Raw genomic sequence first — 13,340 nt, 5'->3', positions numbered from 1 at the left:
AAAAAAGATAAAGAGTTTTTGAAGATTTAAAAAACCTGAAGACATTGAAAACTTGCTCATATGTAGGCACTGCATTTTTAAAAGCACCCAGCAGGAAATGGTTAAGATGCTACCAGGTTACCGATAACCCTCTCTGCACTCACAGGTACCCATGGATGCTCCAGGGTGGAGAGGAACAATTGAGGGTAAAGTGACTTGCCCAAGGTCACAACGCATGGCCCATTGCAGGAATCGACCTCTGACCTAACACTGGGGAGTTCCTAAGCCTAACCGCTAGGCCACATGTCCGTTGTGCAGGCTTGTTATCTGATTTTCAGTACGTCCCGTACCTCAGAAGATGCATGTCAGTAAAAAACAGACTCATCTTTTGAATTGAAGCCTTACCTATTTCGCATCTGGAGCCAGCAAAACCATAGGGACAGTTGCATTGATAAGGAGCAACGCAGGTCCCTCCATGTAGGCAAGGAAAGATGCAGACAGGAGAATGATTCAAGGCTGATGACAAGTTGAGTCCTGCCAAACAATGATCAATAAGTACGTGATGGTGACTAAGAGATCACAAACAGAAAGATTTATAAACCTTGTTCAACTTCTGCCAAGGCCTAGAGCTGAGGCATCTGATATCCAGGGATTAACGTTCAAATGTTCTTGTGAATTTGTCAGAGTCTGCCATTATTAACTCGAAAGTGCATTTTGCAAACCTTATACTTACTGACACATTTGGGTTCTTGACCGCTCCATCTATAGTCGGGTAGGCACTTTCTACTGCTGTGCCCATCTAGGAGGTACCCACTCAGGCAGCGATAGCTGATTGTGTCTCCTGGCTGGTAGCGATGGCCAAAGATTATCCCATTGTCCGGCTGTGGTGGCCTGCCACAGGACCTGGGCCCACAGGTGGGCAGGGGCTGGTCCCAAGTACCCTCTGCCGTGCACCTGAGCTGCCTCGCACCATGCACCTGTAAGTTGTTTTTGCAGTGGAAGGTGAGAACGTCTTGGTAGCTGTGCTCGTTCCCCGAGATGGTAGCATCTGGAGGGGCGACGATCTTGGGGCAGGAGATGCGAGTACAGTTTGGAGGAGACGGATGCCACATTTCGTCGGCAAGGCAAGTGAGATTTGCAACGCCGACGATGTCATAGCCGGGGTTGCAGATGTAGTGGACGGTGGAATGGTACGCATGAGAGCCTCCAATGGCATGCCCGTTGTGGATTGCCGGGGGTGGGGGACAGTGCTTGATCTGGCAGGACAAGTTCGTAGTGTTCCAAGTCCCGCTGGAGTGACAGACGAGCCTATCACTGGATGCCATCCTGTAGCCTTCAGTGCAGGCATATCGGGCAACTGTGCCAAAGACATAATCCTCTGCAGTGAGTGAGACGTCATCAGTGATATGAACTGCATTGCCGACGCTTGGCGGCATACCACATGCCACCGGTTTGCAGGTCGGTGCCATGGCACTCCATGATCGCCAAGCAAGGCACCGGCGGATGCCAATCCCATGGAGTACGTAACCTTCATTGCACCTGTACTCGGCGAGTGAGTTGAAGGTTGTTGTCGCTGCTTGGACTCTGCCATTCTGGATGCTCCTGGGGTGTCCACAACTGATGGGTTTACACTGGAACTGTGGGGTGCTCCAGGATCCACTGGCGAGGCATGTCAAAATTGGCAATCCATGACGCTGGTACCCACTATGACAGTGGTAAATGACAGAAGTATTGAATGTACGACTGGGCGACAGTGGGATGTACGTGTTGTCGATTGGAGGGGGTGGACCACATGACACAGGCAAACAATCTAGGCCCCGCCCACTCCACGTACCATCAGCTTGGCATGTGCGAGAAAACTCACTGGTGGACGGTACATAACCAGTGTCACACCTATACTGCACCTCGCTCTGATAGTCCAAGCTCCTCTGTGAGAGCACCACACCATTAGCCACCTCTGCAGGTGGTGGGCACTGGACTGGCTGACAGATCGGTGGATCACCGCTCCACTGGCGTGTCGGCAGGCAAATGCGAGCTGACATTCCTAAAAGGTCAAAACCCAAGTTGCACTCGTACGACAACCTCTCCCCCAGCAGAAAGCCACTCACATCCCAGCGACCATTCACAATGGATTCAGGTTGGTCGCATGTTATCGGCTGGCATCTTGTCTCGCTGTAGCTCCATGAACCATTACTCAAGCAAGTTACAGAGTCAGGGCCAACCATTACGTATCCAATCTGACAAACATACACAGCTTTTGAGAGATACACCTGTGCGATCGATGCCACTTTCCCATATTCAACTTCAGGTGGAAGTCCGCATCTGACAGGCTCGCAAACAGGCTTTTCATTTCCCCACTGACCACCTGCTTGACAAACAACAGAAGCATTCCCTTGCATCACATAACCTTCCAGACAGCTGTACAAAACCACACTTCCAAAAGTGGATCCACTTGTCATTGATACACCCCCGTTTTCAATTTCTGCTGGACTTCCACATGACACGGGTAGGCATTCTAAGTCAGTCTGGCTCCACGAACCATTGGCGAGGCATTCAAGTGTTATGTTGTCCACAGCATAGAATCCTTCTAGACAGAGATAAGGAATGAGACTTCCGTAGGTTGAATTTGTGACAGACGGCACTGCATTGTTGATCTTTGGAAGCACAGTGCACGATATGATCTTGCACACTGGTTCCTCGGCACTCAACGTCCCGCTGCTCAAACAGGAACGTGTAGCTGTCCCCTGTAACTGGTACCCGTCAAGACAAGTATACGTGACCTCTTCGGCATAAAACACCTCCCTCTGTGTGACTAACCCGTTCTCAATCGCAGCTGGAATGCTGCAAGATATCAACCTACAAACCGGTGTCTCGCCACTCCATATTGCATTAGCCAGGCACTGTTGCTCAGCTTCACCACTGAGATAGTATCCAACATGGCACCTGTAGGACACCCTGTCCAAGTAATGATGGCCAGTGAAGGAAGCTGTACCATTCTGAATGGACGGCACTGGACACGGCACTGGCAAACATTCCGGTGGCTGGTGACTCCAGACACTGCTCTCTGTGCAAGTCAAATTTGCTGTGCCGTAAATGAAGTAGCCGTGGTCACACGTGTACACTGCCACACTCCCATTGCTGGTCTGTGGGGCGAACACCGTGCCATGAATTGGATCGACTGGCTCGGGACATGCAATGACCCTGCAGTGGGCAGCTAGTTGAGTCCACGTGCGATCTGGCAAACATATCACACGACCGTCGCCATGTAAGACAGCGCCCTCGATGCACACATACTCAGCTGTGTCACCAACAAAGTAGTCCATTTCTGCAGAAAAGCAAAGTCACAGAACAGTCAGAACAGTCTGGATTTTTCCCCATTCAACAAGAAAAAAAATGAATGCTTATAAAATTTTCATCAATATGAAGGAATATTTTCCTCAAGCATTTTCTAATGAGTCTTGGTTGTGCGACCAGTTATAGCTAAAAGAATTTTTCCAATAGAACTACCACTGTGTATGTAAGTTTTTCTACGCGCACTTTTTTATAAAAATTTCACCAAAATAACAATGTTATCACTGCTCCTCTATTTTACCCTTTACCCTCTAAAAATCCAAACTCCAATGGAGGTGGATCACTGCACAGCATCGGCAAGCATCGAAGTGAGTCTGAGTTCACCCATGTTCCATCCCACTGACACCGTACGGTCGGGTTCCCATCCAGTCTGTATCCCTCCTGACATGTGTAGTGGGCCAGGGAACCAAACAGGGTAGAGTTTGTGGTCTGTGTCGTGTTGATGACGACGGGTGGCGGTCCACAGTCCACGGGCAGGCACTGCGGAGGAGTCCCGCTCCACCGACCAGTCGCCAGGCAGGTTATGACAGATGTCCCTGCAAAGAGACGGCAGAGGGTCAGCTATACGCATGCATTACCTAAGTACTCCATCAATAGTTAAAAACAAGGGAAACTGAGGCTGTGTCCAAATTGACTGGCTGCAGCTTGGAGTAACACAAATGTCCATAGGGAGAGGTCCATGGCTTCCATGGGCTTACATGTGAGGTACAGCCACAGCCACAACATTTAGACACAGAACATACACTCCAGCCTCACTGTCGTCTTGTGCCCTTGCTTAGGTTTGTTTGGCGAAGTCTTCTGGGACAAATGCTGCCATTCTGCGCATTCAGATGAAAACTGGCAGTTCATACTACGCACCACGCGCCTGTGTGAATCAACGTACACGAGGACCGTTTCCCACACACAGACACCTGGTCACTGAAGACGGCCACACACTACTATCTGCTAACCACAGAGAGAGAGTCAACACTGCTGGTTTATTGCAGTGTCCATTCCAACATGCTTGAAGATACTGTGCAACTTCATACTCCAAGGAATCAAGTGGCTGTACCAAGGTCAGATCCAGAACCCTTTTTTTTTTGAGGGGGGGGGACAAAATTATTTTTAGGGGGCCACACCATTTCGGAAATTTACGTAACCTTTTAGGGGCCAGGGCTCTCTGAGGGGTGGGGCTACATTTGGAGCTATTGGAAGGGAAATATAACAGGCCAAAAATCTAAAACACGGCATTGAAATCTGAAAAGTTAGAGGGCCTGACTATTTCGATCTTTGCAGAATCTTTCTCCAAACGACCAAGTGAAATTTCCACTGGGCCCCTTTGCTGGGGAAAATTTCTACCTCTTCTGGAATCCAATGCTACAATAAAATAAACCAATGTGTTTGGACATCAAGACCAACTTCAAAATAATTGCGGTTGTCATTTATGGTCCAGAAAGAAACAAAATACCACAAAAAACAGATGTTGCTTTAACAGCAATTTGGGCTACCTGGGGTTTAATAATAAAATGGGCATAATTTTGTTTGCACTCACCATTAAGAATGTATCCTTGGTTGCAGGAGTAAGAAGCAGTGCCCCTATACAAGAAGTTGTACCCTGTGAATCTGCCGTTCACTGGTCTGGCCGGTTGTCCACAGATTACCATCTCGCAGATGGGGAAATCCCCGGTCCACGTATGATCAGCCGTGCAGGTCCGCACAGATGGTCCAAGCAGTCGGTATCCCATATCGCACGTGTAGGTTACCGACTTGTTGTGGGTCCGATCATCACCGTGTATTGCACCGTGGGAGGGAACGGGCAGGTTGTGGCATCTGATCGGTTGGCAGGACGGCGGAGGGGCGGACCACTCCCCGGAGACAGTGCAGCGGAGCTCCTGGTCTCCGTCTAGTTGGTACCCAGGATTGCACCTATAGCGGATCTTAGTTCTGTATGGGAAATAATTAAGTTCCAGAGACTCGTTCCGTGTCTTGACAGTGAATTTGGCATTGGCTACTTTGGGGAGTCCAGGGCAGGAGATGGGAAGGCATCGCGATGCCACGCCTGACCACCGCCCATCAGCCTGGCAGACTCGGGTTGGCGCCCCCATGAGGTAAAAACCGTCGTGGCACAAGTATGTTGCTGTGTCCTCAAAGTTGTGCCCCGTCCGGATCAGCCTGCCATTGAGGAGACCACCCAGGCGGTCGCAGGTCACAACTTGGCACATTTCCAGTTCACCTTCCCAAGTGCCGCCCTCACCACACAATAAAGTACCCCTTCCTTTAAGAAGTCTGTATCCGACTTGACAACGGAACATGACATTGACTGGGTAGTAGTAGGCGTCCTGCTCTGATGATGATGCCAAGCCTGCGTGAAGAATTGTCGGGGGAGTATTACATGCGACTCTCTCACAATGTGGGACAGTCCCATTCCACTGGCCGTCTGCACCACATGACCGGGCTGGCTGGCCAATCAGATTGAAGCCAAGATGACAGTGGTAGTCAATGACTCCTCCAAACGAGAAGTTTCCTCCTTCAAAAAAACCATTTTCAAGAGTATCGGGGGGTCCACATAAAACAGGCTCACAAACTGGTAAACTGTTATTCCACACACCACTGGCAAGGCACCCTAATGCAGTTGGTCCCTCTAGCTTGTAGCCTACGTCACAGGCAAAGGTCACACTTTCTCCATACTGAAACAATTCTCCAATTACAGTACCATAAAGAGGATGGTGAATATCCGGACAGGGAGAGGGTGCACACTCAAAATATTCACCAATCCACTTGAGTTCTTCCAAGCACTGCAATGAACCAGTGCCGTGCATCTGATAGCCCTCTAGACACGAGTACCGGGCAACACTTCCAAGCGTCAGCCCAGTCACACTGTACGTCGCAGATGTTATATTCGGTGGCGGGCCGCACTGTATGGGAGTGCACCTCGGACTGGTACCCGACCACGAGCTGTCTGGTAAACATGTCCGTGTGGCATTACCAAGCAACCGGTACCCTGCATAGCAGTTATACGTAATGCTGGCCCCGAGCACGTAGCCCCTGGACAGTGTAAAGGAGGAGTGCGGACCCCTTTCTGGTTGGTTGCAAACTATGGCAAGGCACTCGGGGATCGGGCTCCACTCTCCATCCGGACCGCAAGTGACGGTAGCCTGACCCTTCAGCTTGTAACCATCCACACACCTGTACGTTACTGTCTGAGGAGAGACCTGGGTACCTCTTTCGTAGCTATAATAGTCCGAGTTTGGAATTTCTGGGACACTGCCGCACAAAACAACTGTGGAAAATAAACAAAACTTTATAAAACTGATTACAGACAATGTATATAGGGCACTTAGAGACTCAACATTGCATGATTGAAATTTTGAAAACATTCTGGCTTGATAACCTTCACAGCTTGGTTGGTACCCGCTCCACTCCCCGTTCTCCAGACACTCTCTCATGGCAGGTCCGATCAGCGTGTATCCATCGTGGCAGACGTAGTTTAACTCAGACTCGTAAGTGGACTTTGTACCAACAATCTCACCATTGTCGATGGTGTCTGGAAACCTGCATAGTATGCCTGCAAACAGGTGACAAACAGTCCAATTTTATCTTTTGTGTTTGAGATTTTTTTCTCTCACATACTGACAGTTGCAAATAATTACTGTGGACAGCACAGACTCCACCCTCTCAACAGTGACAGAACAGTATGACAGACACTAAAAATGCCATTGCATGCTGTGCTTATGAGCGCCTACATATAGATATCCAGTATTTGTGCGCATTCAGATGAAAATCAGTCATGTGTCCTGCATATGGACAAATCCAATGGTTGCTCATTCCCATCATCAAATATAGTCCAGTACCTGAACCAGATGTCCATTCAGGGAATCTGTCACACTGAAACTCTTTTGAGCGGTTACAGAGTACCAGCCAGTATGTCGAAACAGAAAGCCATGCAGAAAATGTACAGAGACTATTTACTGAAGACACACTTACGTCGGCACTCTGGGGGTTCGTACGGCATCCAGTCACCGGAGATCTGACAGGTGGACTGCTGGTACGTGTTGGCGTCCAGTTCAAAGCCAGACTCGCACCTGTAGTACACCACGTTATGTGTGGTGTCCATCTGGTATCCCGTGTAGTAACCGTACTTGGGATTGAATGGGGCATCACATCCTGGACACAGAAAGTCAAAAGGATGAACAGCACATCATGATCATCTATGTCCATCATTCGTAAACTCACTAAAATTATTGTAACCGAAATGTTTGTACTTCATGCATGCAATTTCTAAAAAGTGAGCTCTATGGCACAGAAAAGTCAACTGAACTCTTTCCCCTACAAATTATTTCTCACTCAAATTAACTCGTGGAATAAACCCCTCATCACGTATACAATGCAGCAGCTTAACCACTTGCTGCCGGGGGACCCGTTTTTGAGCACATAGGCTTTATACGCAGAGCCAGGGTGCCCGAAATGGGGACAAAAGAGCTGGGCCTTGTAGCAAAAGACCGAGCTCAGCACAAAAGATTAAAGCTGCTGGGCATTACTGACATTTTTTCACTCTCAATAGTGGAGATAATCCAGCCTTGTTTTGAAACAGTATACTACGGTTTGGGGCATTTAGAGCAAGCGGATTACCACCGGGGACAAAAGCGCTCCACCACCGCAGCGATGAGCCACACAGCACCGCTATGCACTAATCTGGTCCCTATTGAAAAGAGGTCAGCAGCGCACTGTGCCAGGATCGTGAACAAAAGAACTATAACACTGCACAATCTGGGCTCTTTTTACAAGGCTGCAGGCCTGGCTGAAATACTTGGGCATCAATAGATTTTGTCTGTCAGGCTAGAGTGACCACCAGACAGTAATTCATGTGGGTGTAAACGTCCATTATTTGAAACAATGAATTTTTGAGGAATTTTGAAAACTGAAAATCTTGAAAATGACCCGTATGTGCGCACTGCATTTTTCAAAGCACCCGGCAGCAAGTGGTTAATGCACTGTTCAATGGTCAAAGTGCAACATCAAAAGAACCATTTGTATCATTGTATAAAAGACTAAAGTTCAGGCAAAATCACAGCAAACCACACCATTTTCATGAAAGGCAAGGGAATTTTCAAAAAATAGCTGACAAAACAATAGCAGTTTCACACTGCAAACAACATGATCACAGAATTCAGCAATGGAGAAACGGAAAGGGCGATATCTCACCACTGCAGAAGTTATTCTTCAGCTGCTGGACCTCTCCATAGATGTTCAGGAGGACATCGGGCCAGGCCAGGACCACACCCTCCAGGTCGGGTTTCTGACAGTCTCGAAGCAGGCCTCGCACATCCTCCTCGGACAGGATGTGACCCCAGATGTGCAGGAGGGTGATCTCCCCGACGAAGGTCTCCGAGCTGGCAAAGTCGCCGCCGACAGAATCCTGCTCCTGGCCCACGACAAACACCCCACCGCCTGCAAAACAAATGAAGGATGTTGGATGTGGGTTTACGTGCAAAAAGCCGATTTGGTCTACTCATAGTAGACGAGTAAACAGTGACGTAGCTATTCCGAGGGAACACCGGGCATGAAATATTTTTTCCCAAGGTACAATGAAAACAAATGAAGCGCAGCTTGTGGATAGGAGAGGGGAGGGAACAGACTTCTGCTGGGTGTATGTGCCCCCTGCAGTTACACTACTGCAAGCAAAGTTAAGCCAACTGCAAGCCCTTCAAAACTTAAGACGTAACAATGCATGCAACAAATTCAATTTATTCTAAGAACGTAAAAACCTGTGGCATGTTCACATGAAAGAATCTAAGCTCTGACGGGTACTTGCAACTAATCATAAGTATACTTAGTTGCAATTCTGTGCCCATACAAATTATCAAGGCAAAGTATCAAGCAGTCTTTTGTGACTATAAATGTTGTCTAATGCACTTATGGTCTCAGGATTGTAGCATTTTAAGCCTGCGTTCCACATAGATGACCAAAACTAAGCCAGGAACCCTGGTCCCTGCGGAAGTCTCATCCATTCTCACCTGGGATGACTGCTCCCTCGGCTAGTCCCTCCCCCCAATCAGCCACCTCGCCGTCTTTGTAGATGACCCATTCCCCGCCAGCGCTGGACCACGTGACCGCAATGTGGTGCCACACTCCATCATTGGCCGTTACGTCCGAGACGCGACTGGAGTCATTGACATACAGGACGAAGCTGGAAGGACACAAAGAAAAGCCGGACATTTCATTTTGTACCTGATCCAACGTCCCGTCGTTACATCCGTAGACTGAGTCAAGTGTTGTAAAATTAACTGTTGCAATAAGGGACTTCAATAATAACAGTGCAGATTACATCTTTTCTCTTTGAGTTCTACAGAAAAATGTGTACATTCACAGACTGCCTATTCGAGGTAACCTGCATCTAACCTTCACAACGTTGGTCTCTCGTTGACACACACATTATGAAAACTTATACCTGCACTGCAAAATAAATTACTGTGCCAATATTGTGCGGGTCGACAATAACCAGGTGCCGTTCTTGGGATACGGCACAAGAATACAGCCTTACAAAGCTTCAAAAGCCTGCGTTATCATTAAGTAGTTTCCACATGGGATCCCAGTTTCACTCAGAATGCTTGTGTTCAATACCAGCCCAGCAGATTACTTATGAATCACATCTTTAAAACTCAGTTTCACAATTGCTACACCAGGCTAGTTTCAAAGTAAAACCCTGCTCCTATATTTTCTTATTTACTGACCCACTGTAGTCCATGAAGGTAAATGCATTGGTCAGCTGGGTGCCGTGGTCGGCCACAGCTCCATAGGAGAAAGGCGAGCCGTAGTTGGTGTCCACAGACCGCATCCAGAAGGCAGCAGTCACCTTGGTCAGCTCGGGCAGGGCACCGTCTATCATGATGTAGTCCGTCGTGCTCAGATGTTCAAACCATAGGTTGAAATCCCACGGTAATTCTGAAAAGTGAAGAAAATTGTGCCTCCGTCCCTGAACACGTTGCAAGTTTCCACATGTTTGTGTACTGAAAGGACCGAATTATGAATCGGATTTTCAGGAGATGAACAGTGTATGGTCTAAGGCTCGATTACACACTGATGTTGTTGTTTCAGTCTTTCTTTATTGAAGAATTGGAAAATCCTAGTTGTCATCCGGGGATGTGACTGCCAATTTATAAGGAAAAGTCTCAGAAGTGGACCCGAGCATTCGTAACATCTTCAAATGCAAAGTTGCACAAAGGTCCCAGATTCAAAGGGTGTGACTTCAGACAAGAGTGAAACTGTCCACGGCTCTTTAACCCAAGCGTTTTATGCAAAACCTAGCCGCACCGCGTCATGAATGTGGCCTTAACTGGAATCCTTCGGATCGGACTCACCCACTTCGCACAAGTCGCCGGTGTAGCCGTGCTGGCAGAAGCATCGGTAGCCATTGACATCATCTTGACATGTTCCGCCGTACTGGCACGGGGACGAGAGACACTCATCAACATTTGTCTCACAGCGGATACCGGTAAAGCCTTCCTCGCAATCACATCTGTGCAAACGCAACACTAGTCATAACAATTTTCCACTTGAAATTCAAATTATTGCAAAGTTCGACCTTAATGCTGGTCCGCCAGCCACATTCGAGTAAAAACCACAGCGGTCTAGTGAAAGCCTTCGTCTGGGTAGTCCGGCAGTCTAGTAAAACAATATTCGGAAATTAGCGGCGAAATAGTTGATTGTGATGCATGCCCTCTAGCTGCTGCTGGTTTTTTAACCAAATAAAATAGCACCTTTTGCAACCAAAAATAGTTCAGCCCTTGGCCCCAGCCCAACAGAAGTAATGCTGAAGTCTATGAATGCAGCCTTTCCCCAAAGATGCCTCCAAAATAGTAGTAAAACTATGCGCTCAGCTCTGAATGTAGCCTCTGCCACTTTTGAAAGAAATACCCCAAACAGGAAATTATCAGTTCCAAATTCGGGATTTATAGAAATATTTCCATGATACCTCCTGATTATTGTAAACACCCGGTGGGATCACAAAATATTAATGAGTTCACACGAAGAATGTACCCCATGGGTACTGGGCCGTCAGTCTAGAACGAACACGTACTACATGTACATTTCGCCAGGCGTACATGTTCATGTACATGTGCATACTGCATAAAGCATACATGTACATAAACTGTTCATAATGATATTTTTTGTTCTGTCTCTTGGATTGTGAATAAACCATTTTTATCAGGTAACCACTTTGCGTGTTAATTTGCTTGAGTAGAGTTCTACTCTGGAAATTCATAATTCCCATGGCCATTTATGATTACTTGTCAACAATCAAACAACAGTCAGCACCGAGTGCACACTGTTATGCATGATGTTGGAGCACAAAACGTTAGTGCCAAAAAAGAATGTTGAAATTTGAGGAGAAGACGCGGACTAGTGAAAATGCTGGCGGACTAGTAAAAAGCCATCACTGCTGGTCTGGCTGGCGAGTGAGAAAAAAAGTTAAGGGCAAACCCTGTATTGAGTCATCAAATATAGCCGATCAGGATCTCTGGCCACGCTACATGCACAGGTTTCAAGATTTCAGACTTCAACATCTCCCCCCAACATATTTCCCCCCTTTTCTTTTTTTGGGGGGGAGTTCGACCCCCTGGATCCGCGCCTGCATCCAGTGCATTCTCCAAGCGAATGCAAAAGTGAAGCATATATGACGTAACAAACATGTTTGCAGTTAAATTTGCTTGAGTTGAAAGCGGTTCAACTTTTGTGACTTCGTAGTGCGAACAGTTGATCTGATGTCACAAACAATAGCATATCTTGGCATATTTCCAACATGGGAGCAAGATGGCTTCGTTGAAAAACCACTGGCATTGCAGCACAGAAGTTATGGGTTCAAATCATGCTTTATTACTTCCTTCTTCACAATATGTACAATATTGACAGCAGGTGCATTTCCTCACAGCACACAAACTAGAAAGTAATGTTTCACTAGCTTGATGATCAGGGGTAATAAAACTGCTTCGGTTTTTGTTAAAAGTGTTAAGTATATGTTTCATCTGTTGACACACTAGAGTGGTTCTCAACCCCTAAAAAATAACCCACTTTTGCAGAAATTCTACAGTGTACAAGTCAACACGAGGGTCTCATATTACCTGTAATTTGCCACAAGGTCATGACAAGTCGCGCCGTTGAGGCAAGGTCTGCTCTCACACTCGTTCTGCTCCATCTCGCAGAACGTCCCTTGGTAGCCGGGCCGGCAGTCGCAGCTGAAGCTAGCCAGGCCGTCCAAGCAGCGGGCACCATGGTAGCAAGGGTCCGACAGGCACTCGTTCACCTCATGCTCACAGAGGTCGCCTGTCGGGGAGGAAAGTTGCAAAGGTCACAGAGGTCATCTAATAAAAGTCCATACCAGATTCCACTAAATATATAGTCTCAAGGCCATTTTTCAGTGATTTCGTTTGAAACTGCACAGGAAGGAGGAAAGAACTTTTTTCACGTATCGATCATTTTGACAATGAAACTGGCCGTTTTGTGGCTGAAAAATGTTGCAGGTGTCTTTGGAGCTACGTTGTGCAAACTCAAAACTAGCTTTGGCAACTTGCAACTCCTTTTCTTGCACAGGGCCAAAAATCGTATAGCTGTATAATAGCACACTCCTATTATTTTTTTTGGCCTCCTAGGTCTTTCACTGAGGAAGACGGAGCAGATGTTCTTATAGCTGAATTGCTTGAACGCAAAGAGCTTGCTGGAGGAGTGTCATGTCGATCTCTCCTCACCTGCATACCCTCTTGGGCAGACACACTGGTAGCTGGCTATGCCATCCATGCAGGTGCCGTTATGTTGACAGGAACTGTACTGGCATTCATCAATGTCATCGCTGCAAGTCTTGCCTGTATGGTACGCGTAACAAATACTGGTCAGAATTTGGAGTTCTGATGCGTGGGTGCTTACACTTTTTATACCCCTGCCCGTCAGGCCTGTCACATCTTCAGGGTCATCTCAAGATTTGGAGAAAATTTTGGAACTGTTGCTCTTTCCAACAAGTGGCAACTCGAGAGTAGCCA

General features: G+C 47.4%; 1 protein-coding gene across 1 annotated transcript in view; it reads right to left on the bottom strand.

Annotated features, from left to right (window-relative positions):
- LOC110984369 (sushi, von Willebrand factor type A, EGF and pentraxin domain-containing protein 1-like) overlaps window positions 1-13,340 on the bottom strand; it is a 38,986-nt gene that overhangs the window by 2,046 nt on the left and 23,600 nt on the right. The window contains 12 exon segments of the mRNA XM_022244510.2: window positions 385-513; window positions 713-3,304; window positions 3,579-3,866; window positions 4,862-6,589; window positions 6,701-6,874; window positions 7,294-7,473; window positions 8,512-8,757; window positions 9,324-9,496; window positions 10,041-10,251; window positions 10,668-10,825; window positions 12,429-12,630; window positions 13,053-13,166. Of these exon segments, the coding sequence (XP_022100202.2) occupies window positions 385-513; window positions 713-3,304; window positions 3,579-3,866; window positions 4,862-6,589; window positions 6,701-6,874; window positions 7,294-7,473; window positions 8,512-8,757; window positions 9,324-9,496; window positions 10,041-10,251; window positions 10,668-10,825; window positions 12,429-12,630; window positions 13,053-13,166 (6,195 nt within the window).

Source organism: Acanthaster planci, linkage group LG12, assembly GCF_054643075.1.
Source record: "Acanthaster planci isolate LZ-2023a linkage group LG12, COTS_SCS, whole genome shotgun sequence".
Lineage (NCBI taxonomy): Eukaryota > Metazoa > Echinodermata > Asteroidea > Valvatida > Acanthasteridae > Acanthaster > Acanthaster planci.
This window is presented reverse-complemented; position numbering and strand designations above follow the sequence as displayed.